Raw genomic sequence first — 21692 nt, forward strand, 5'->3', positions numbered from 1 at the left:
CGGCATGTGAGAGCGCTCAGCTGAGCGCCCGGCCGCCGGCATGTGAGAGCGCTCAGCTGAGCGACCGGCCGCCGGCATGTGAGAGCGCTCAGCTGAGCGACCGGCCGCCGGCATGTGAGAGCTCTCAGCTGAGCGACCGGCCGCCGGCATGTGAGAGCTCTCAGCTGAGCGACCGGCCGCCGGCATGTGAGAGCTCTCAGCTGAGCGACCGGCCGCCGGCATGTGAGAGCTCTCAGCTGAGCGACCGGCCGCCGACATGTGAGAGCGCTCAGCTGAGCGACCGGCCGCAGACATGTGAGAGCGCTCAGCTGAGCGACCGGCCGCCGGCATGTGAGAGCGCTCAGCTGAGCGACCGGCCGCCGGCATGTGAGAGCGCTCAGCTGAGCGACCGGCCGCTGGCATGTGAGAGCGCTCAGCTGAGCGACCGGCCGCCAACATGTGAGAGCGCTCAGCTGAGCGACCGGCCGCCAACATGTGAGAGCGCTCAGCTGAGCGCCCGGCCGCCGGCATGTGAGAGCGCTCAGCTGAGCGCCCGGCCGCCGACATGTGAGAGCGCTCAGCTGAGCGACCGGCCGCCATGTGAGAGCGCTCAGCTGAGCGACCGGCCGCCGGCATGTGAGAGCTCTCAGCTGAGCGCCCGGCCGCCGACATGTGAGAGCGCTCAGCTGATCGTTCACAATAGTCTGCTGCCGGTAAAACTGTAAAGAAGAAAAAAAAAAAAAAAAGCTTTCCGTTGTTTTGTACGATCCGTAGCATCCGTTGTGCCACTATGTGCAACGCATCCGTCACACAACGCAATGCTACGGAAGCCGTCCAACGCAAGTGTGAAGAAGGGAATTTTGTTTACTTACCGTAAATTCCTTTTCTTCTAGCTCCAATTGGGAGACCCAGACAGTGGGTGTATAGCTACTGCCCTCTGGAGGCCGCACAAAGAACTACACTTAAAAGTGTAAGGCCCCTCCCCTTCTGGCTATACACCCTCCCGTAGGAGTACAGATTCCTCAGTTTTAGTACCAAAGCAAGAAGGAGGAAAGCCAATAACAGTTTCAAAAACAAATTCAATCCGATAACACGATCGGAGAACTTAAGAAACAACATGAACAACATGTGCACCCGAAAAAACGAAACCCTAAGAACAAATAGGGCGGGTGCTGGGTCTCCCAATTGGAGCTAGAAGAAAAGGAATTTACGGTAAGTAAACAAAATTCCCTTCTTCTTTTTCGCTCCTAATTGGGAGACCCAGACAGTGGGACGTCCAAAAGCAGTCCCTGGGTGGGTAAAAAGATACCACATGAACGGGCTGTCAGACAGCCTCTTCCTACAGGTGGGCCACCGCCGCCTGAAGGACCTGTCTACCTAGGCTGGCATCTGCCGAAGCGTAGGTATGCACTTGATAGTGTTTGGTAAACGTGTGCAGACTCGACCAGGTAGCCGCTTGGCACACTTGCTGAGCCGTAGCCTGATGCCGCAATGCCCAGGACGCACCCACGGCTCTGGTAGAATGGGCCTTCAGTCCAGATGGAATCGGAAGCCCAGCAGAACGGTATGTGTGAAGAATTGGTTCCTTGATCCACCGCGCCAGGGTGGATTTGGAAGCTTGCGATCCCTTATGCTGACCAGCGACTAGGACAAAGAGCGCATCAGAACGGCGTAGAGCCGCCGTGCGAGAAATGTAAATCCTGAGTGCTCTCACCAGGTCCAACAGATGTAAACCCTTTTCAAATTGGTGAACTGGATGCGGACACAAAGATGGCAAAGTGATATCCTGATTGAGATGAAAGGAAGAAACCACCTTGGGAGAAAACTCTGGAATTGGACGCAGTACTACCTTGTCTTGGTGAAACACCAGGAAGGGAGATTTGCAAGATAACGCCGCTAGCTCGGACACTCTTCGAAGAGACGTGACCGCCACAAGAAAAACTACCTTTTGTGAAAGCCGAGAAAGGGGAACCTCTTTCAAAGGCTCGAAAGGCGGCTTCTGGAGAGCAATGAGAACCTTGTTCAGATCCCAGGGTTCCAATGGCCGTCTGTAAGGAGGAACGATATGACAAACTCCTTGGAGAAACGTGCGTACTTTAGAAAGCCGTGCCAAGCGCTTCTGAAAGAATACGGATAGCGCGGAGACTTGACCCTTAAGAGAGCTAAGCGACAAACCTTTTTCCAACCCAGACTGCAGGAAGGAAAGAAAAATTGGCAATGCAAATGGCCAGGGAGAAAACCCTTGAGCCAAGCACCACGCTAAGAATATCTTCCACGTTCTGTGATAGATCTTAGCTGAGGATGGTTTTCTAGCCTGTCTCATTGTGGCAACAACCTCATGAGATAAACCTGAGGCCGCTAGGATCCAGGACTCAATGGCCACACAGTCAGGTTCAGGGCCGCAGAATTCAGATGGAAAAACGGCCCTTGAGACAGCAAATCTGGACGGTCTGGTAGTGTCCACGGTTGGCCTACCGTGAGATGCCACAGATCCGGGTACCACGACCTTCTTGGCCAATCTGGAGCGACGAGTATGGCTCGATGGCAGTCGGACCTGATTTTCCGGAGAACTCTGGGTAACAATGCTAGAGGTGGGAACACATAGGGGAGTCGGAATTGCGACCAATCCTGAACCAAGGCGTCTGCCGCCAGTGCTCGGTGATCGTGAGACCGTGCCATGAAAACTGGGACCTTGTTGTTGTGCCGTGACGCCATCAGATCGACATCCGGCGTCCCCCAGCGGCAACAGATCTGCTGAAACACGTCCGGGTGAAGGGACCATTCTCCTGCGTCCATGCCCTGGCGACTGAGAAAGTCTGCTTCCCAGTTTTCCACGCCTGGGATGTGAACTGCGGATATGGTGGACGCTCTGCTTTCCACCCACGTCAAAATCCGTTGGACTTCTTGAAAAGCTTGGCGACTGCGTGTTCCCCCTTGGTGGTTGATGTACGCCACCGCCGTGGAATTGTCCGACTGAATCCGAATCTGCTTGCCTTCCAGCCATTGTTGGAAGGCTCGCAGGGCAAGATAGATTGCTCTGATTTCCAGAACATTGACCTGCAGGGTGGACTCTTCCAGAGTCCACATCCCCTGAGCCCTGTGGTGGAGATACACCGCTCCCCACCCTGATAGGCTCGCATCCGTCGTGACCACTGCCCAGGACGGGGGAAGGAACGACTTTCCCTGTGACAATGAGGTGGGGAGAAGCCACCAACGCAGAGAGTCCTTGGCAGTCTGAGAGAGGGAGACAGTCCTGTCGAGGGACGTCGATTTCCCGTCCCATTGGCGTAGAATGTCCCATTGTAGAGGGCGCAGATGAAACTGCGCGAACGGGACTGCCTCCATTGCTGCTACCATCTTTCCTAGGAAATGCATGAGGCGCCTCAGTGAGTGCGACTGGCTCTGAAGGAGAGATTGCACTCCAGTCCGTAGCGAGCACTGCTTGTCCAGTGGAAGCTTCACTATCGCTGAGAGAGTATGAAACTCCATGCCAAGATAAGTCAGAGATTGGGTCGGGGTTAGATGAGACTTTGGAAAGTTGATAATCCACCCGAAACTCTGGAGAGTGTCTAGTGCCACCTTCAGACTGTGTTGGCATGCCTCTTGAGAGGGTGCCTTTATAAGCAGGTCGTCTAGATACGGGATGACCGAGTGACCCTGCGAGTGCAGAACAGCTACTACTGCTGCCATGACTTTGGTGAAGACCCGGGGGGCTGTTGCCAGACCGAAAGGTAACGCTACGAACTGCAGGTGTTCGTCGTGTATGACGAAGCGTAGGAAACGCTGATGCTCTGGTGCGATCGGCACGTGGAGATACGCATCTTTGATATCTATTGATGCTAGAAAATCTCCTTGAGACATTGAGGCTATGACGGAGCGTAGGGATTCCATCCGGAACCTCCTGACTTTTACGTGTCTGTTGAGCAACTTTAGATCCAGGACGGGCCGATACGATCCGTCCTTTTTTGGGACCACAAACAGATTGGAGTAAAAACCGTGACCTTGTTCCTGAAGAGGGACGGAGGTCACCACTCCTTCCGCCTTTAGAGCGGCCACCGCCTGCAACAGAGCATCGGCTCGGTCTGGTGGTGGAGAAGTTCTGAAGAAACGAGTTGGCGGACGAGAACTGAACTCTATCCTGTACCCGTGAGACAGAATATCCCTCACCCAACGGTCTTTGACGTGTGACAGCCAGATGTCGCCAAAGTGGGAAAGCCTCCCACCGACCGCGGGTGTGGGAATCGGAGACCGCAAGTCAGGAGGACGCCGTCTTGGCAACGGTTCCTCCGGCTGTCCTTTTTGGGCGTGACTGAGACCTCCAAGAATCTGAGCGTCTCTGGTCTTTTTGAGTCTTTTTTGACGAGGCGAATTGGGACCTGCCCGGTCCTCGAAAGGACCGATAACCAGACTGACCCTTCCTCTGTTGGGGTCTGATTTGTCTGTGTTGCGGTAAGGATGAGTCCTTACCCTTGGAGTGTTTGATGATTTCATCCAAACGCTCTCCAAACAATCGGTCACGAGAAAAAGGCAAATTGGTTAAGCACTTCTTGGAATGAGAATCTGCTTTCCAATGTCTCAACCACAGGGCCCTACGCAAAACAACGGAGTTGGCTGACGCCACTGCCGTGCGGCTTGTAGCGTCAAGAACAGCATTAATCGCGTACGACGCGAATGCCGCCATTTGCGAGGTCAATGGTGCTACCTGCGGGGCAAATGCACGTGTGACGGAGTCAACTCGCGCAAGCCCGGCTGAGATAGCTTGGAGTGCCCATACGGCTGCAAAAGAAGGCGCTAATGACGCTCCAATCGCTTCATAGATGGATTTCAGCCAGAGCTCCATCTGCCTGTCAGTGGCATCTTTAAGTGCCGCTCCATCTTCAACTGCAACCAAGGATCTAGCTGCAAGCCTGGAAATTGGAGGATCCACTTTTGGACACTGGGTCCAACCCTTGACCACCTCAGGGGGAAAAGGATAGCGTGTATCTTTAAGCCGTTTAGGAAAACGCCTTTCAGGATAAGCGTGGGGTTTCTGGATTGCGTCCCTAAAGTCAGCGTGGTCCAGAAAAGTGCTTAAAGTACGCTTAGGGTATCTGAAATGGATTCTCTCGTGCTGCGAAGCTGACTCCTCCACAAGAGGAGCTGGTGGGGAAATATTTAACATCTTATTGATGTTAAATATATGATCATTAACTATGGCGTCACCATCTGGTGTATCTAGATTGAGAGCGGTCCCAGGATCAGAATCTTGATCAGTTACGTCCGCCTCATCACCCATAGATTCATCTCGCTGGGATCCTGACCATTGAGATGAATGTGAAGGCCCGTCATAGCGAGCCCGCTTAGGCTGCCCGGGGCCATCGTCCGAGTCAGAGTCTTCACCCTGAGGTGTATATGCCCGTCCCGGAGCTTGGAGCTGAGGGGGACCAGGGGGCAATGATTGCAGTGTCCGTGGCCTGAAGTACAGGCCTAGCTCGCAATGTGTCAAGAATTTGTGACATAGTGAGAGACATTCTGTCAGCAAAAGCTGCAAACTCAGTTCCTGTCACCTGGACAGCATTCACAGGTGGTACACCCTGGGTCACGTCCAGCAGAGGTCCCGACTGTGCAAGCGCCGCAGGGGCCGAGCACTGCACACAATGGGGGTCCGTGGAGCCTGCCGGTAGAAAAGTCCCACATGCGGTGCAGGAAGCATATAATGTCTGTGCCTTGGCACCCTTGCGTTTTACGGACGACATGCTGCTGGCTCTCTGCAATGTGAGAGAGTCTATAGCCAAAGGGCGACCAGCGCTATGCAATACAAAGTATTTGTAGGAACAAAATACTAAGAATACTACTGGCACAAGAGGGGGTGAGCCCTGAGGGCTGCTTACCGCCCGCTGAATAGCGGGTAAGAGGCTGCAGAATTCCTTGTCTGGGTCTCCCCGGCTCCCCTCTGCAGCTCAGCGTGTCAGCAGGAATGGCTGCCGGCGTCTGTGGAGAGGGGCGGTCCGTGGGAGTTCCCAAACAAAAGTGCGGGAAACAGTGTCCCCTCTGTGCCGATTGTGAGGGCTGGAGTATGTAAAAACGACTCCAGCCCTCGGCGCTGATGCACTGGCCAGCGTCCCGCCCCTCTCCTGACTGGCAGGTCTGGGGGCGGGAACGAACGGAAGCAGGCCGCAAAAGCCGGGGACTCGAGTTATCAGCGCGGCCGCCGTAAAAGCGCGGGCCGCGCTGAAGTCCCCGGCGCACCACAAGTGCCAGCCGCGCCGCAGTCCCAGCGGCCGGCGTGACCGATTCCTAGACGTGGCCAGCGTCCCGCCCCTCTCCTGACTGGCAGGTCCGGGGGCGGGAACGAACGGAAGCAGGCCGCAAAAGCCGGGGACTCGAGTTATCAGCGCGGCCGCCGTAAAAGCGCGGGCCGCGCTGAAGTCCCCGGCGCACCACAAGTGCCAGCCGCGCCGCAGTCCCAGCGGCCGGCGCGACCGATTCCTATAAGTGTGCCTGCTTCAGCGAAGCTGAATGAGGCCATGGCACAAGCGCCGTAGCGCTGATGTCCCCCGGCGCACTACAACACCCAGCATGCTGCGGTGTGAGCGCCAAATGCACGGGGACACAGAGTACCTTGAGGAAGCAGGGCCATGTCCCTGATGTACTCCGCTCCATCCAGCATCTTCTCCAGGGGCTGTAGATGGAGCACGGTCTCAGTGCCTGGAGACCAGTAAATCCCACTTCACCCAGAGCCCTGTAAAAAGGGATGGGGAAGGAATCAGCATGTGGGCTCCTGCCGCCGTACCCGCAATGGGTACCTCAACCTTACAAACACCTCCGACATACAGTGGGGTGAGAAGGGAGCATGCTGGGAGCCCTGTATGGGCCCTCTTTTCTTCCATCCGACATTAGTCAGCAGCTGCTGCTGACTAAAAACAATGGAGCTATGCGTGCGTGTCTGACCTCCTTGCGCACAAAGCTAAAACTGAGGAATCTGTACTCCTACGGGAGGGTGTATAGCCAGAAGGGGAGGGGCCTTACACTTTTAAGTGTAGTTCTTTGTGCGGCCTCCAGAGGGCAGTAGCTATACACCCACTGTCTGGGTCTCCCAATTAGGAGCGAAAAAGAAAGTAGCCTTATACACAAATCCCAGAAAATGTGGAGCAGAATCAGAATTTCTGTACAACTGTGACACCTAGTGGTGCGTTTAAAGAATGCAAAAGAACATTTAGAAATTACAAAAGAAGGGAATTTTGTTTACTTACCGTAAATTCCTTTTCTTCTAGCTCCAATTGGGAGACCCAGACAATTGGGGTGTATAGGCTATGCCTCCGGAGGCCACACAAAGTATTACACTAAAAGTGTAAAGCCCCTCCCCTTCAGCCTATACACCCCCCGTACTGCTACGGGCTCCTCAGTTTTGGTGCAAAAGCCAGAAGGAGGAAAAAATTATAAACTGGTTTAAAGTAAATTCAATCCGAAGGAATATCGGAGAACTGAAACCATTCAACGTGAACAACATGTGTACACAAAAACAGGGGCGGGTGCTGGGTCTCCCAATTGGAGCTAGAAGAAAAGGAATTTACGGTAAGTAAACAAAATTCCCTTCTTCTTTGGCGCTCCATTGGGAGACCCAGACAAAATGGGACGTCCAAAAGCAGTCCCTGGGTGGGTAAATAATACCTCATAATAGAGCCGTAACGGCTCCGTCCTACAGGTGGGCAACCGCCGCCTGAAGGACTCGTCTACCTAGGCTGGCATCTGCCGAAGCATAGGTATGCACCTGATAGTGTTTCGTGAAAGTGTGCAGGCTCGACCAGGTAGCCGCCTGACACACCTGCTGAGCCGTAGCCTGGTGTCGCAAGGCCCAGGACGCTCCCACGGCCCTGGTAGAATGGGCCTTCAGCCCTGAGGGAACCGGAAGCCCCGAGGAACGATAAGCTTCGAGAATTGGTTCCTTGATCCACCGAGCCAGGGTTGATTTGGAAGCTTGTGTCCCTTTACGCTGGCCAGCGACAAGAACAAAGAGTGCATCCGAGCGGCGCAGGGGCGCCGTACGAGAAATGTAGAGTCTGAGTGCTCTCACCAGATCTAACAAGTGCAAATCCTTTTCACACTGGTGAACTGGATGAGGGCAAAAAGAAGGTAAGGAGATATCCTGATTGAGATGAAAGGGGGATACCACCTTAGGGAGGAATTCCGGAACCGGACGCAGAACCACCTTGTCCTGGTGAAACACCAGGAAAGGGGCTTTGCATGACAGCGCTGCTAGCTCAGACACTCTCCGAAGTGAAGTGACTGCTACTAGAAAAACCACTTTCTGCGAAAGGCGTGAGAGCGAAATATCCCTCATTGGCTCGAACGGTGGTTTCTGAAGAACCATCAGCACCCTGTTCAGATCCCAGGGTTCTAACGGCCGCTTGTAAGGAGGAACGATGTGACAAACCCCCTGCAGGAACGTGCGTACCTGTGGAAGTCTGGCCAGGCGCTTCTGAAAAAAACACAGAGAGCGCAAAGACTTGTCCCTTAAGGGAGCCTAGCGACAAACCCTTTTCCAATCCGGATTGAAGAAAGGACAGAAAAGTGGGCAAGGCAAATGGCCAGGGAGAAAACCCCTGAGCAGAGCACCACGACAGGAATATTTTCCACGTCCTGTGGTAGATCTTGGCGGACGTTGGTTTCCTAGCCTGTCTCATAGTGGCAATGACCTCTTGAGATAATCCTGAAGACGCTAGGATCCAGGACTCTATGGCCACACAGTCAGGCTGAGGGCCGCAGAATTCAGATGGAAAAACGGCCCTTGAGACAGCAAATCTGGTCGGTCTGGCAGTGCCCACGGTTGGCCGACCGTGAGATGCCACAGATCCGGGTACCACGACCTCCTCGGCCAGTCTGGGCGACGAGGATGGCGCGGCGGCAGTCGGCCCTGATCTTGCGTAACACTCTGGGCAACAGTGCCAGAGGAGGAAACACATAAGGAAGCCGAAACTGCGACCAATCCTGAACTAAGGCGTCTGCCGCCAGAGCTCTGTGATCTTGAGATCGAGCCATGAATGTTGGGACCTTGTTGTTGTGCCGTGACGCCATTAGGTCGACGTCCGGCACCCCCCAGCAGCAACAGATCTCCTGAAACACGTCCGGGTGAAGGGACCATTCCCCTGCGTCCATGCCCTGGCGACTGAGAAAGTCTGCTTCCCAGTTTTCTACGCCCGGGATGTGAACTGCGGATATGGCGGATGCTGTGGCTTCCACCCATAGCAGAATCCGCCGGACTTCCTGGAAGGCTTGCCGACTGCGTGTCCCACCTTGGTGGTTGATGTAAGCCACCGCTGTGGAGTTAATAATATAGTAATAAATCTGGCACACTGAAGTTATTCACGACACATGAAACGTTTCTTTAGAATGCTGAACGTTTCATGTGTCATGAATAACTTCAGTGTGCCAGATTTATTACTATATTATTGACTAGAAAAAACCAAGGAGAAAAATTGTATGAAAAATACCCTGAATATAAATAAATAAATTGCAAGTGCTTAATAACAGGGTACTTAGTGTATACATTTTTGCAAAAAGGTAAAAAGCTGTCTCACCTCGTCACGGTGTACCCATCTGAGACAGTCCCTAACCTACTGAAGTTAAAAACATTATCAATACCTGACTTGTGTCATGTCAGAACTCCAATATGGATGGTCCTAGTACTGAGACTGAACAGCTGATTGCGTCTCACTTTGCTGTGTATTTTATCTGGGACACAGCTAACCACTTGCCACCATCCATATTGGAGTTCTGACATGACACAAGTCAGGTATTGATAATGTTTTTAACTTCAGTAGGTTAGGGACTGTCTCAGATGGGTACACCGTGACGAGGTGAGACAGCTTTTTACCTTTTTGCAAAAATGTATACACTAAGTACCCTGTTATTAAGCACTTGCAATTTATTTATTTATATTCAGGGTATTTTTCATACAATTTTTCTCCTTGGTTTTTTCTAGTCTTAAGGCTGCAATTCACATGCTTAATGTTGCATGTTTACTGAACATTGTTTCAGCTCAGGTTTTTGTGTTTTTTGTATGTTTTCTTGCTTGGTTGCAAGTTGGGGGTGCAGCCCTCCTAGTACTGAGACTGAACAGCTGATTGCGTCTCACTTTGCTGTGTATTTTATCTGGGACACAGCTAACCACTTGCCACCATCCATATTGGAGTTCTGACATGACACAAGTCAGGTATTGATAATGTTTTTAACTTCAGTAGGTTAGGGACTGTCTCAGATGGGTACACCGTGACGAGGTGAGACAGCTTTTTACCTTTTTGCAAAAAATGTATACACTAAGTACCCTGTTATTAAGCACTTGCAATTTATTTATTTATATTCAGGGTATTTTTCATACAATTTTTCTCCTTGGTTTTTTCTAGTCTTAAGGCTGCAATTCACATGCTTAATGTTGCATGTTTACTGAACATTGTTTCAGCTCAGGTTTTTGTGTTTTTTGTATGTTTTCTTGCTTGGTTGCAAGTTGGGGGTGCAGCCCTCCTAGTACTGAGACTGAACAGCTGATTGCGTCTCACTTTGCTGTGTATTTTATATCTGGGACACAGCTGACCACTTGCCACCATCCATATTGGAGTTCTGACATGACACAAGTCAGGTATTGATAATGTTTTTAACTTCAGTAGGTTAGGGACTGTCTCAGATGGGTACACCGTGACGAGGTGAGACAGCTTTTTACCTTTTTGCAAAAATGTATACACTAAGTACCCTGTTATTAAGCACTTGCAATTTATTTATTTATATTCAGGGTATTTTTCATACAATTTTTCTCCTTGGTTTTTTCTAGTCTTAAGGCTGCAATTCACATGCTTAATGTTGCATGTTTACTGAACATTGTTTCAGCTCAGGTTTTTGTGTTTTTTATATTATTGACTACTATTTTTTCTGGGCACCTAAATTGCACAACTGTGAGCCAGACATATCCGCTTACTAAAACCGCTGTGGAGTTGTCCGACTGAATTCGGATTTGCTTGCCTTCCAGCCACTGCTGGAACGCTTTTAGGGCAAGATACACTGCCCTGATCTCCAGAACATTGATCTGAAGTGAGGACTCTTGCTGAGTCCACGTACCCTGAGCCCTGTGGTGGAGAAAAACTGCTCCCCACCCTGACAGACTCGCGTCCGTCGTGACCACCGCCCAGGATGGGGGTAGGAAGGATTTCCCCTCCGATAATGAGGTGGGAAGAAGCCACCACCGAAGGGAAGCTTTGGTTGCCTGAGAGAGGGAGACGTTCCTGTCTAGTGACGTCGGCCTCCTGTCCCATTTGCGTAGGATGTCCCATTGAAGAGGACGCAGGTGAAACTGCGCGAAAGGAACTGCCTCCATTGCTGCCACCATCTTCCCCAGGAAGTGCATGAGGCGCCTCAAGGGGTGTGACCGACCTTGAAGGAGAGATTGCACCCCTGTCTGTAGTGAACGCTGTTTGTCCAGCGGAAGCTTCACTATCGCTGGAAGAGTATGAAACTCCATGCCAAGATATGTCAGCGATTGGATCGGTGTCAGATTTGACTTTGGAAAATTGATGATCCACCCGAAACTCTGGAGAATCTCCAGAGTAACGTTGAGGCTGTGTTGGCATGCCTCTTGAGAGGGTGCCTTGACCAGCAGATCGTCTAAGTAAGGTATCACCGAGTGATCCTGAGAGTGGAGGACCGCAACTACTGTAGCCATGACCTTGGTGAAAACCCTTGGGGCTGTCGCCAGGCCGAACGGCAGTGCCGCGAACTGAAGGTGTTCGTCTCCTATGGCGAAGCGCAGGAAGCGCTGATGCTCTGGAGCAATCGGTACGTGGAGATAAGCATCTTTGATATCGATCGATGCTAGGAAATCTTCTTGGGACATTGAGGCGATGACGGAGCGGAGGGATTCCATCCGGAACCGCCTGGTCATTACATGTTTGTTGAGCAGTTTTAGATCCAAAACAGGACGGAAAGACCCGTCCTTCTTTGGAACCACAAACAGGTTGGAGTAGAAACCGTGACCCTGTTGCTGAAGAGGAACCGGGATCACCACTCCTTCTGCCTTCAGAATGCCCACCGCCTGCAGAAGAGCCTCGGCTCGCTCGGGAGGCGGAGATGTTCTGAAGAATCGAGTCGGAGGACGAGAGCTGAACTCTATCCTGTAACCGTGAGACAAAATGTCTCTCACCCAACGGTCTTTTACTTGTGGCAGCCAGGTGTCGCAAAAGCGGGAGAGCCTGCCACCGACCGAGGATGCGGTGTGAGGAGGCCGTAAGTCATGAGGAAGCCGCCTTGGTAGCGGCACCTCCGGCGGTCTTTTTAGGGCGTGATTTGGACCGCCATGCGTCGGAGTTCCTCTGATCCTTCTGAGGCCTTTTGGACGAGGAGAATTGGGACCTGCCCGCCCCCCGAAAGGACCGAAACCTCGACTGTCCCCTCCTCTGTTGGGGTGTTTTTGGTTTGGCCTGGGGTAAGGATGTTTCCTTTCCCTTGGATTGTTTGATGATTTCATCCAATCTCTCACCAAACAAGCGGTCGCCAGAAAATGGCAAACCAGTTAAGCACTTTTTGGAAGCCGAATCTGCCTTCCATTCCCGTAGCCACAAGGCCCTGCGTATTGCCACCGAATTGTCGGCTGCAACCGCCGTATGGCTCGCAGAGTCCAGGACAGCATTAATAGCGTAGGACGCAAATGCCGACGCTTGAGAGGTTATGGACGCCACCTGCGGCGCAGACGTACGTGTGAGTGCGTCAATTTGCGCCTGACCAGCTGAGATAGCTTGGAGTGCCCATACGGCTGCGAATGCTGGAGCAAAAGACGCGCCGATAGCTTCATAGATGGATTTCAACCAGAGCTCCATCTGTCTGTCAGTGGCATCCTTGAGTGAAGCTCCATCTTCCACTGCAACTATGGATCTAGCCGCAAGTCTGGAGATTGGAGGATCCACCTTGGGACACTGAGTCCAGCCCTTGACCACGTCAGGGGGAAAAGGGTAACGTGTATCCTTAAGGCGCTTGGAAAAACGCTTATCTGGATAAGCTCGGTGTTTCTGGACTGCCTCTCTGAAGTCAGAGTGGTCCAGAAACATACTCTTTGTACGCTTGGGAAACCTGAAACGGAATTTCTCCTGCTGAGAAGCTGACTCCTCCACTGGAGGAGCTGAGGGAGAAATATCCAACATTTCATTGATGGACGCGATAAGATCATTCACTATGGCGTCCCCATCAGGAGTATCAAGGTTGAGAGCGGCTTCAGGATCAGAATCCTGATCAGCTACCTCCGCTTCATCATACAGAGAGTCCTCTCGCTGAGACCCTGAACAATGTGATGATGTCGAGGGGATTTCATAGCGAGCTCGTTTAGTCGGTCTGGGACTGCGTACCATGTCAGAGACCTCACCCTGGGATCCATGAGACACCCCGGGAGAACATTGTTGTTCCAACTGAGGGGGACCAGGGGGCAATGATACCACAGTGCCCATGGCTTGAGATGCCGGCCTTGACTGCAAGGCTTCTAATATCTTAGCCATAGTCTCAGAAAGTCTTTCAGTAAAAACTGCAAACTCCGTCCCTGTCACGTGGACAGTGTTAGCAGGTGGTTCTCCCTGGGCCACCCTTAGCAGAGGCTCCGGCTGAGTAAGTGCCACAGGGGCCGAGCATTGCACACAATGAGGGTCAGTGGAACCTGCCGGCAGTATAGCCGTACATGCTGCACAGGCAGCATAGTAAGTCTGTGCTTTGGCACCCTTGCTATTTGTGGACGACATGCTGTTGTCTCCTCTGAGCAATACAGGAGGGTATATAGCCAAAAACAACCGTGCACCATACAGTGTAAAGTATAGCCTATAATCATATAATCTATAAGTACACTTCTGCACTAGTGGGGCCAGCACCTAGGTGCTGCTTACCGCCCGCGCAATGCGGTTGTGTGGTCACCAGAATTCCTGCCTGGGTCTCCCTGAGCTTGTCTCCCTTCTCCAGCGTTAGCAGAGCTGACAGGAATGGCTGCCAGCGTCCTGGGGAGAGGAGGGGGCCGTGGGCGTGCCCTAGAAAGTGCGGGAATCTGGTGCCCCACTGTGCACAGTGAGAGGGGTGGAGTATGCAAAGCATGCTCCAGCCTCAGTTGCTGACGTCCTTTACAGCGTCCCGCCCTTCCCCTGACTGGCAGGCCTGGGGGCGGGAAAAGAATGAGACTAGGCCGCAAAAGCCGGGGACTAAAGTTATAAGCGCGATCGGCGCGGAAGTCCCCGGCGCACTAACAGTCCCAGCCGCGCCGCAGTGATAACAATGGCAGCGGCAGTCAGCGCGGCAGTCCCCATACACTAACACACTCAGCGACGCTGCAATGTGTAAAGGCACAAACGCAGTCAGCGCCGCGGTCCCCGGTCCCCGGTGCACTAGCACACCCAGCAATGCTGGAGTGTTGCTGTGCGCGGTCCCCACGGGGACACAGAGTACCTCAAAGTAGCAGGGCCATGTCTCTGAACGATACTCGGCTCCTATCCAGCAGAGTCCTCAGGAGCTGTGGATGGAGCACGGTCTCATGTGCCTGGAGACCGATAGGATCCCACTTCACCCAGAGCCCTAAGGGGGATGGGGAAGGAAAACAGCATGTGGGCTCCAGCCTCCGTACCCGCAATGGATACCTCAACCTTAACAACACCGCCGACAAGAGTGGGGTGAGAAGGGAGCATGCTGGGGGCCCTGTTATGGGCCCTCTTTTCTTCCATCCGACATAGTCAGCAGCTGCTGCTGACTAAGCTGTGGAGCTATGCGTGGATGTCTGCCTCCTTCGCACAAAGCATAAAAACTGAGGAGCCCGTGGCAGCACGGGGGGTGTATAGGCAGATGGGGAGGGGCTTTACACTTTTAGTGTAATACTGTGTGGCCTCCGGAGGCATAGCTATACACCCCAATTGTCTGGGTCTCCCAATGGAGCGCCAAAGAAAAGATAAATACTTCGAAATTAAGAAGAGAAAAAAAAAAAAATATATATTTTCCATTCACAAACCTCACCACTTATGCACAGATAAAAAAAAAAAAAAAAAAAAAAAAAAAAAAAAGTCATCATACCTCGCTTTCCTTGGTCCACATGGGATACGCAGAAGTATCCGTTCTGACATCCGTACGCTGTAATCCGTCTCTGGGTGTTGGGGATGTTGTGAACGCTCAGCCAGATAACGCTGCAAATCCAGAACAAAGGTCGGGTCGTTTCACACAATTGGTTCGATAGTTTAATGTGAGGGGCTATAGACGGTCCCCTACTGTTAGAATTAACCCTGCCAGTTGCCAACACTAGGGGACGCTCTTTACACAGCTGTGTACTGTAAGGACTCCCATTCACCATAATAGGAGATATCGCCACCTAGTGGCAGCAAAGCAGGAAGACAAGTGTTTTTTGCTTGTTTTTTGTTTACTAGTATATAAACAAAGGGGCTACCTCCAGTTTTGTTGCTCCCAGTATTGTATGCAACATCTGTACCAGACCATGTCCCTGTACGGTCAGACACAGCTATTACACAGTACACAGCAGGGGAACATATAAAAGATCTCAGCACAGGAACTTTTTTTTTTAAACACATCCACTTGTGGAAATTATTAATATTCCAAGATCTATTGATTAAAGTCAACTTTGGAGGACAGCCCCTTTAAGTCTGTTATTTTATACGAGGACGCTGTAGTGCGGTGATGTGGAGTGTGAGAGGACGGTTTTATCTCCGCAGGGTGAGCCGGGTCTTACTTGCTGGGGAGATCTCTCAGCTCCGGGAAGATGTTTTCCACCGGTTGTTCTTCAAATTGGTGCAGCCCTTCATTCTGTCAGAGAGCAGAGCGTAGTCAGAAATCATTAGTGCAATATATTTTACTATGTCAGCCATCGCAGTCACCTGCCCCATTCACAAGCACAATATCAGACTGTGCATGTCCAACACAGGGATAAGATGCTTCCAGGATTGGACATGTTCAGTTCAAATCTGCCCAATCTCTGTTTCCTGCAATGGTCAGACTGCTGTCATACCATACTCTATGGACGCTTCCTCTGCAGCTCAAAAGGATGCCATAATTTTAGGGAGAACATAAAACAAAAAAAAAAAAGCCTGTGGTGCTTTTCTGAATTCCTTGTATTGATTCATTTCTTTACTTTACGCTTTAAAGGGATTTTCCCCACTTTCAGCAAAGTTGACCCCAAATGCTTCCAAATACATAAAATAAGGCCAGATGGTATCCCTCTTTCTGTCACCGGCTGTCTGTCACTGATCCAGTCTTTGCGTTTTGTCTGCCATAGTGACATCACGTCAACAGCGCACATCACCGCTGCAGTCAATCAGTGAGCTCAGTATCTTTCCCAATGCAGACTGCTCAAGTGGCTGACGTCAGTGATTGACTGCAGTGGTGCAAGCACAATACAGTGAACCAGCGCTGGACCTGGGGAGGTGGAGAATGATCTGGCTTTATTATTATTATGAGCAGCACAGTGGCTGCAGTCTTGTGGTGGCTCAGTGGTTAGCACTGCAGTCTTGTGGTGGCTCAGTGGTTAGCACTGCAGTCTTGCAGCGCTGGGATCCTGGGTTGAAATCCTACCAAGAACAACATCTGCAAGTTTGTATGTTCTCCCCGTGTTTGCGTGGGTTTCCTCTGGGGTCTCTGGTTTCCTCCCACACTCCAAAGACATACAGATAGGGAACTTAGATTGTGAGCCCCAATGGGGACAGTGATGATGATATATGTAAAGCGCTGCAGAATACATTAGCTCTATATAAAAATAAAGCTTTTATTTCTATTCTTTCTTTTTTTCATGCCTGTAAGTGTTTTCCAAAAGTGCAAACTATGAATAATTACTATTTAAACTTCTGGAATGATGGTTTCTCCCACCTCTTTGTATAGGTGAATGTACTGATCGTTGCCTCCCAATAGGAACACCGTCTCTTGTTTGTCTCCGTCCTGGACCCTGCGGAGGACACAGAGTTATTGCATGTAGAATATCTGATCTTTTGTCATAGGAAAAAGCCAAATTTATTACTACAACGGCAAGAAATACAGCGGCACCCCGGAGGGGGCAGAGTCGTCAGGATGGTGAATGGGGAGGATCGCACAAGTGCAAAACACTGGTGGATATCCACTCACACCCATCATCCATGGGGAGGTGGATGCTTAGCTTTGTGCTGCACACAGGTAAAGCCTTTATACAGTGCCGGTCACGGAGCCTATTGCTCCAGCCCATGATATTAGATTATGGGGGCTGCGTGCAGGGTCCTTATTATTTAGGGAGTGTTGAAACTACAATGAAAAACTGAAAATGAGAAGAATTGTGACTTCAGTGATGTACAAGTGTCAGGACTTCAGAGACTGAAAAGATAAGGAATCCGCCAGATAAGTGCTGGGGGGGCGCTGTTGCATTAGTATCTATGGTAGAGTGTCCCAGTTAGCAGTGGTGACAAGTGGTACTGCATGTAACGAACAAATGCTGGGGAGGAAGATAAAGTGATATTTTAGAAAGATTACATATTGTGAGACAGTATACAAAAGTGATTGCATTAAAATATATATATATATATATATATATATATATATATATATATATATATATATATATATATATATATATGAATGAGTGTGTGTGTGTGTGTGTGTGTGTGTGTGTGTGTGTGTGTGTGTGTGTGTGTGTGTGTGTGTGTGTGTGTGTGTGTGTGTGTGTGTGTGTGTCCCCGCACCGTCGCATTTACAATCACGAAATTTTGCACAGATGCCTCATGTGACTTAGGGAACGTCAGACTATGTCTTGACGGGAAAATTTAACCCTGCGCTTTACAGTTACTTTCCAAAATCCTGCCTCCATTAAACTGAATGGAGGTGGGAGCTACAGGCTATTATTAGCAACTGTCAGTGGTTGCTACAGGAACAAAATAAACTGTTAGTATAAGAAGCTTATGTGTAAGGTAATATGATGTCAGAGGGGAGACGGGAAACAGACAGCCCGGGAAACAGACAGCCCGGGAAACAGACAGCCCGGGAAACAGACAGCCCGGGAAACAGACAAACTGATACAAATACAGAGAGATAGAAACAGACAGACAGAGACAAACAGACAGCGACACACAGACAGAGACTGGGAGAGAGAGACAGTTACTATCCCGGGCACTACAGCTAATAAAACATATACATACATACATACATACATATGATCCAGAGATCTTCATATACTCACTCTGCATGGCACAGCTGGAAAGGGGTGAACTTCAGCTCCAGATTTAAGCAGCTCTCTGTCAGGACAAAGTGCAAGGACATACAAGATGGATTTTCCTTCTCATTAATTTATTAAATCATTCAATTTGTCAGCGATGATCAGCTCCATGTACAGGGGATGTGCACTCTGAATTTACGGTTCAGTCTGCATTTCACCATCAGAGCTTGCGAGGTTAAACCGCTTAGATGCCAATCACGTCTGCAGCATCTAAGCGGTTGGATACTGAGGGGCGAGTCCATTCTGTCACTGGTCACAACAGACAGATCCCAATACTACTCACTACTGAAATGACGGAAGCGGAGATGTGCCCAGACGTCAGGTCTGCTGCACCCTAGAGCCAGCCAATATGGCCCCCAATGACCAAATATTACAATACAGAAGAGGAGAGTAAGTGCGGGGGTCACTGGGGGCACTGTTGCATTGATAGCTATAGTAAAAATACATGTTTTGTCAGCAGTGGTGACAAGTGGTACTGCACACAGCTGAGATACTTACGAGCGATGGAGTCCAGATTATATTCAGATCCCGGCTCATAGTCACAGTAGATATTTAGGAAGGGGCTCGCTTTATCTCCGGAGTCCTGGGGGAGTAAAAAAATAAATTGGCTTGTGAGAGCTTTTATTAGAAGATGTGGCGCTATAAAGTCTGTGCATCCAGAGTGCGTCGCAGTACAGGGTAGTGTGAAATATGTAGGGAAACATACTACAATAGCTGATCGGCAGGGAGATGACAGTAGGACCCCCCCCCTCCCCCCACCTCAGTGATAGGACCTTGAATTTATCAGGTTAGGGGTCTGTGCGCACTGGGAAATTGGATTTTCTTAAAGGGAACCGGTCACCAGTTTTTTGACTATTAAAACAAAAAAGTCTCCCCTTCTGCAGCTCCTGGGCTGCATTCTATGAGGGTGCACCTTGTTGCTGACCCCCCCTTGCAGACCCCAAAAAGAACTGTATAAAATCTCACCATTTCCTATGCAAATGACCTGTGTTGGCCAGATGGGCGGGCTCTATTTCGGCTCCTGTCCCCCCCTCCTGCCACTGTTCGCTGTCCTCCTGTCATGATTGACATGGATGACGTAGTCGTCGTCGTCATCGTCATCATCATCATCATCATCATCATCCACACTGCTGGCGAAGTCTCGCGCAGGCGCAGTTCGCTGTGCCCCTATCGCGGGGCTGAGCATAAAAACAGTTTCCCGTGCGCCGATGATGTATTTGCGCAGGCACAAGATTATGGGCGGGTGCGAGGATGACGCTGGTCATGCACAGCGCCCACCATAATTTCGCACCTGCGCAAATACATTTGGTCCTGGATATCAGGTACAGCTGGGATCCTTGAAAGAAGGCAGTAGCGGTTTATAACCGGTACTGTCTTTTCTGTGGTTACGCAGCGCACAGTAGATGCCGATGCTTTGATAGGACCTGGCGGTCACATGACTTATTTTAGCGCACGTAGAGCCCGGTACAGCAAGGGGTGTTTTCTCTGTAACCGGGGCTCTTATGGATGCGGTTACAGTGGAAAAAAAAAAAAGAGATCAATAATGAAAAAAAATGTTCCCTACAAATCTTTTATAATATTTTGGGAGTCAAATTATGTCAAATAAATAAAATTACAATGATATGAGGCAAACAAATTATCAGCACCCTGATCCAGCAGCAGGGGGGGGGGGAGGTTATAGTGAAATGAGGGGGGGGGGGGGGGGGGAGGGGACGGTGGTAGTGAAATGAGGGGGGGTTGTTCTAAGCCCTTTCAGGTCTGGTTGTAATGGAGTGAAATATTTGCTATACTTTGGATATCAGCTGGAATTGACATCTCCCTGTGCTGCCTCTTTGATGAGATTGCCCTTTTCTATGTAAAAGAGCGTAGCTGCAGTGTAAAGCATTAGTGCGGTATCACTATGAGGCAGATCAAGGATTACAGATGATCTCAAGCCAATGTGTAATAAGAAGTCGCAGCTAAGTTACTCGGCGCAAGATCACACATGACAGATGAGGACCGCACCTTGATAAACGTTATTCCCACCACCAGACCGCGCTTAGGAGGCGACTTGCTGAAGGAATCTATGGAGACGATCTCAGCATCAACTGGAAACCAGAGAAAAAAGAAAACTGAACATAAATTCTTATGTACACAGCCCCTGTGCATAACTATGTGTCTCCATGGTTACTTGGCCGTGCATTTCCCTTATACACCAAAGACACGCCCCCTTCATATTCGTCCCAGAAGCCCCGCCCCCTCACACCTGGTATATAGGTGAACTGCAGCTCCCGGGCCCCGGCGCGGAGCTTGTCCCGCAGCTCCTGGTACTTGAAGCTGGTCACTTTACCCTTCAGGGTGGCGGCCAGCAGCTCGTGTCCGCCTTCGGTGCACGGCAGAACCGACAGACCGTACACATTGCTCTGGGAAGGGAACCGGCTGAAAGTATCTTCTGTGAGAGGGCAGCAGCAGGCGTCGGCCATGACAGGAAGTGACGTGCGGTAAACACGGCTGCCAGTTGTAAAGATGGCGGATAGCTACATCCGGTTTTAGTTTTTTAAGCTCCTGTGTGGGTGACGTCATCATTCTCATTCCTGTCGACCTTGTGTAGATAGTACAACCAGTGGCTTCTGCTGCAGATCACGTGGGGCAGGGTTCATTCTGCAGTGTAGCAGACCTGTACCCCGCCTGGTTGGGGGGGATCTGACCTCAGGTCATATAATGTCCTATGAACTCGCACTGATGATCAAATGTGGTCCTAAAGGGAACCTAATATAACGGCCAAATATTAGATCTCGTCTGGGGGTCGGACCCCTGGGACCCCCACCACTCAGAGGTCTTAGAGCCCAATCTCCAGGGCTCATACATTCATCATCTCTCCTGTGAATGGATGTAAATATTAAAGGGAACCTGGCCGCAGAAAATTTGCACTAAACATAAAAGATTCCCCCTCTGCAGCTCCTGGGCTGCATTTTAGCAAGGTTCCTGTTGTTATTGTGCCCCCTTTGAGACCAAAATAAAGCCTTTATAAAGTCTTACCTTTTTGTATGCTAATCTTTTTTTATGTACACGGGGGCGGGCTGTATTTGTCCGTTAGTCGCCCTCCTGCCGCTTTACGCCGTCCCCCATCGCTCATTTCCATAACTGAGGACGCCGCCCAGTGCTCCAGAGGTCCCCGCGCATGCCCAGTGCCACTCTCCCGGGAGTGAGCACTGTGCAGTGAGACCGCTGGTGACGTGATTGCACAGGCGTGAGATTATGGGCGGCGCTGTGATTGTCATCAGCAAGTACCTGCCCATAATCTCGTGCCCGCGCTTTCCCCTCTGCCTCCACCGTTTTGCTGCTCCGCTCCTCCCATCTATTTCCTGCTCCAGGGAAAGATGGGTAAGAGGTGACGTGGGTTCATCTGGCCAGCGCTTGCGCAGAACGGTGGAGGCAGAGGGGAAAGCGCGGGCACGAGATTATGGGCGGGTACTTACTGATGACAATCACAGTGCCGCCCATAATCTCACGCCTG

At 50.8% G+C, this 21692-nt stretch overlaps 1 protein-coding gene across 1 annotated transcript in view; it reads right to left on the minus strand.

The window, feature by feature from the left end:
- Window positions 1-20679, minus strand: part of KPTN (kaptin, actin binding protein) — a 38597-nt gene extending 17918 nt beyond the window's left edge. Inside the window, exons 1-7 of the mRNA XM_075323534.1 lie at window positions 20442-20679; window positions 20201-20283; window positions 18695-18779; window positions 18161-18215; window positions 16828-16903; window positions 15698-15771; window positions 15031-15140 (exon numbers count right to left, since the gene is read on the minus strand). Coding sequence (XP_075179649.1) covers window positions 15031-15140; window positions 15698-15771; window positions 16828-16903; window positions 18161-18215; window positions 18695-18779; window positions 20201-20283; window positions 20442-20658 — 700 coding nt within the window. The 5' untranslated portion in view covers window positions 20659-20679. The remainder of the gene's footprint in view (window positions 1-15030; window positions 15141-15697; window positions 15772-16827; window positions 16904-18160; window positions 18216-18694; window positions 18780-20200; window positions 20284-20441) is intronic.
- Window positions 20680-21692: the final 1013 nt, after the last annotated feature.

The sequence above is a fragment of the Anomaloglossus baeobatrachus genome, chromosome 9, assembly GCF_048569485.1.
Source record: "Anomaloglossus baeobatrachus isolate aAnoBae1 chromosome 9, aAnoBae1.hap1, whole genome shotgun sequence".
Classification (NCBI taxonomy): domain Eukaryota; kingdom Metazoa; phylum Chordata; class Amphibia; order Anura; family Aromobatidae; genus Anomaloglossus; species Anomaloglossus baeobatrachus.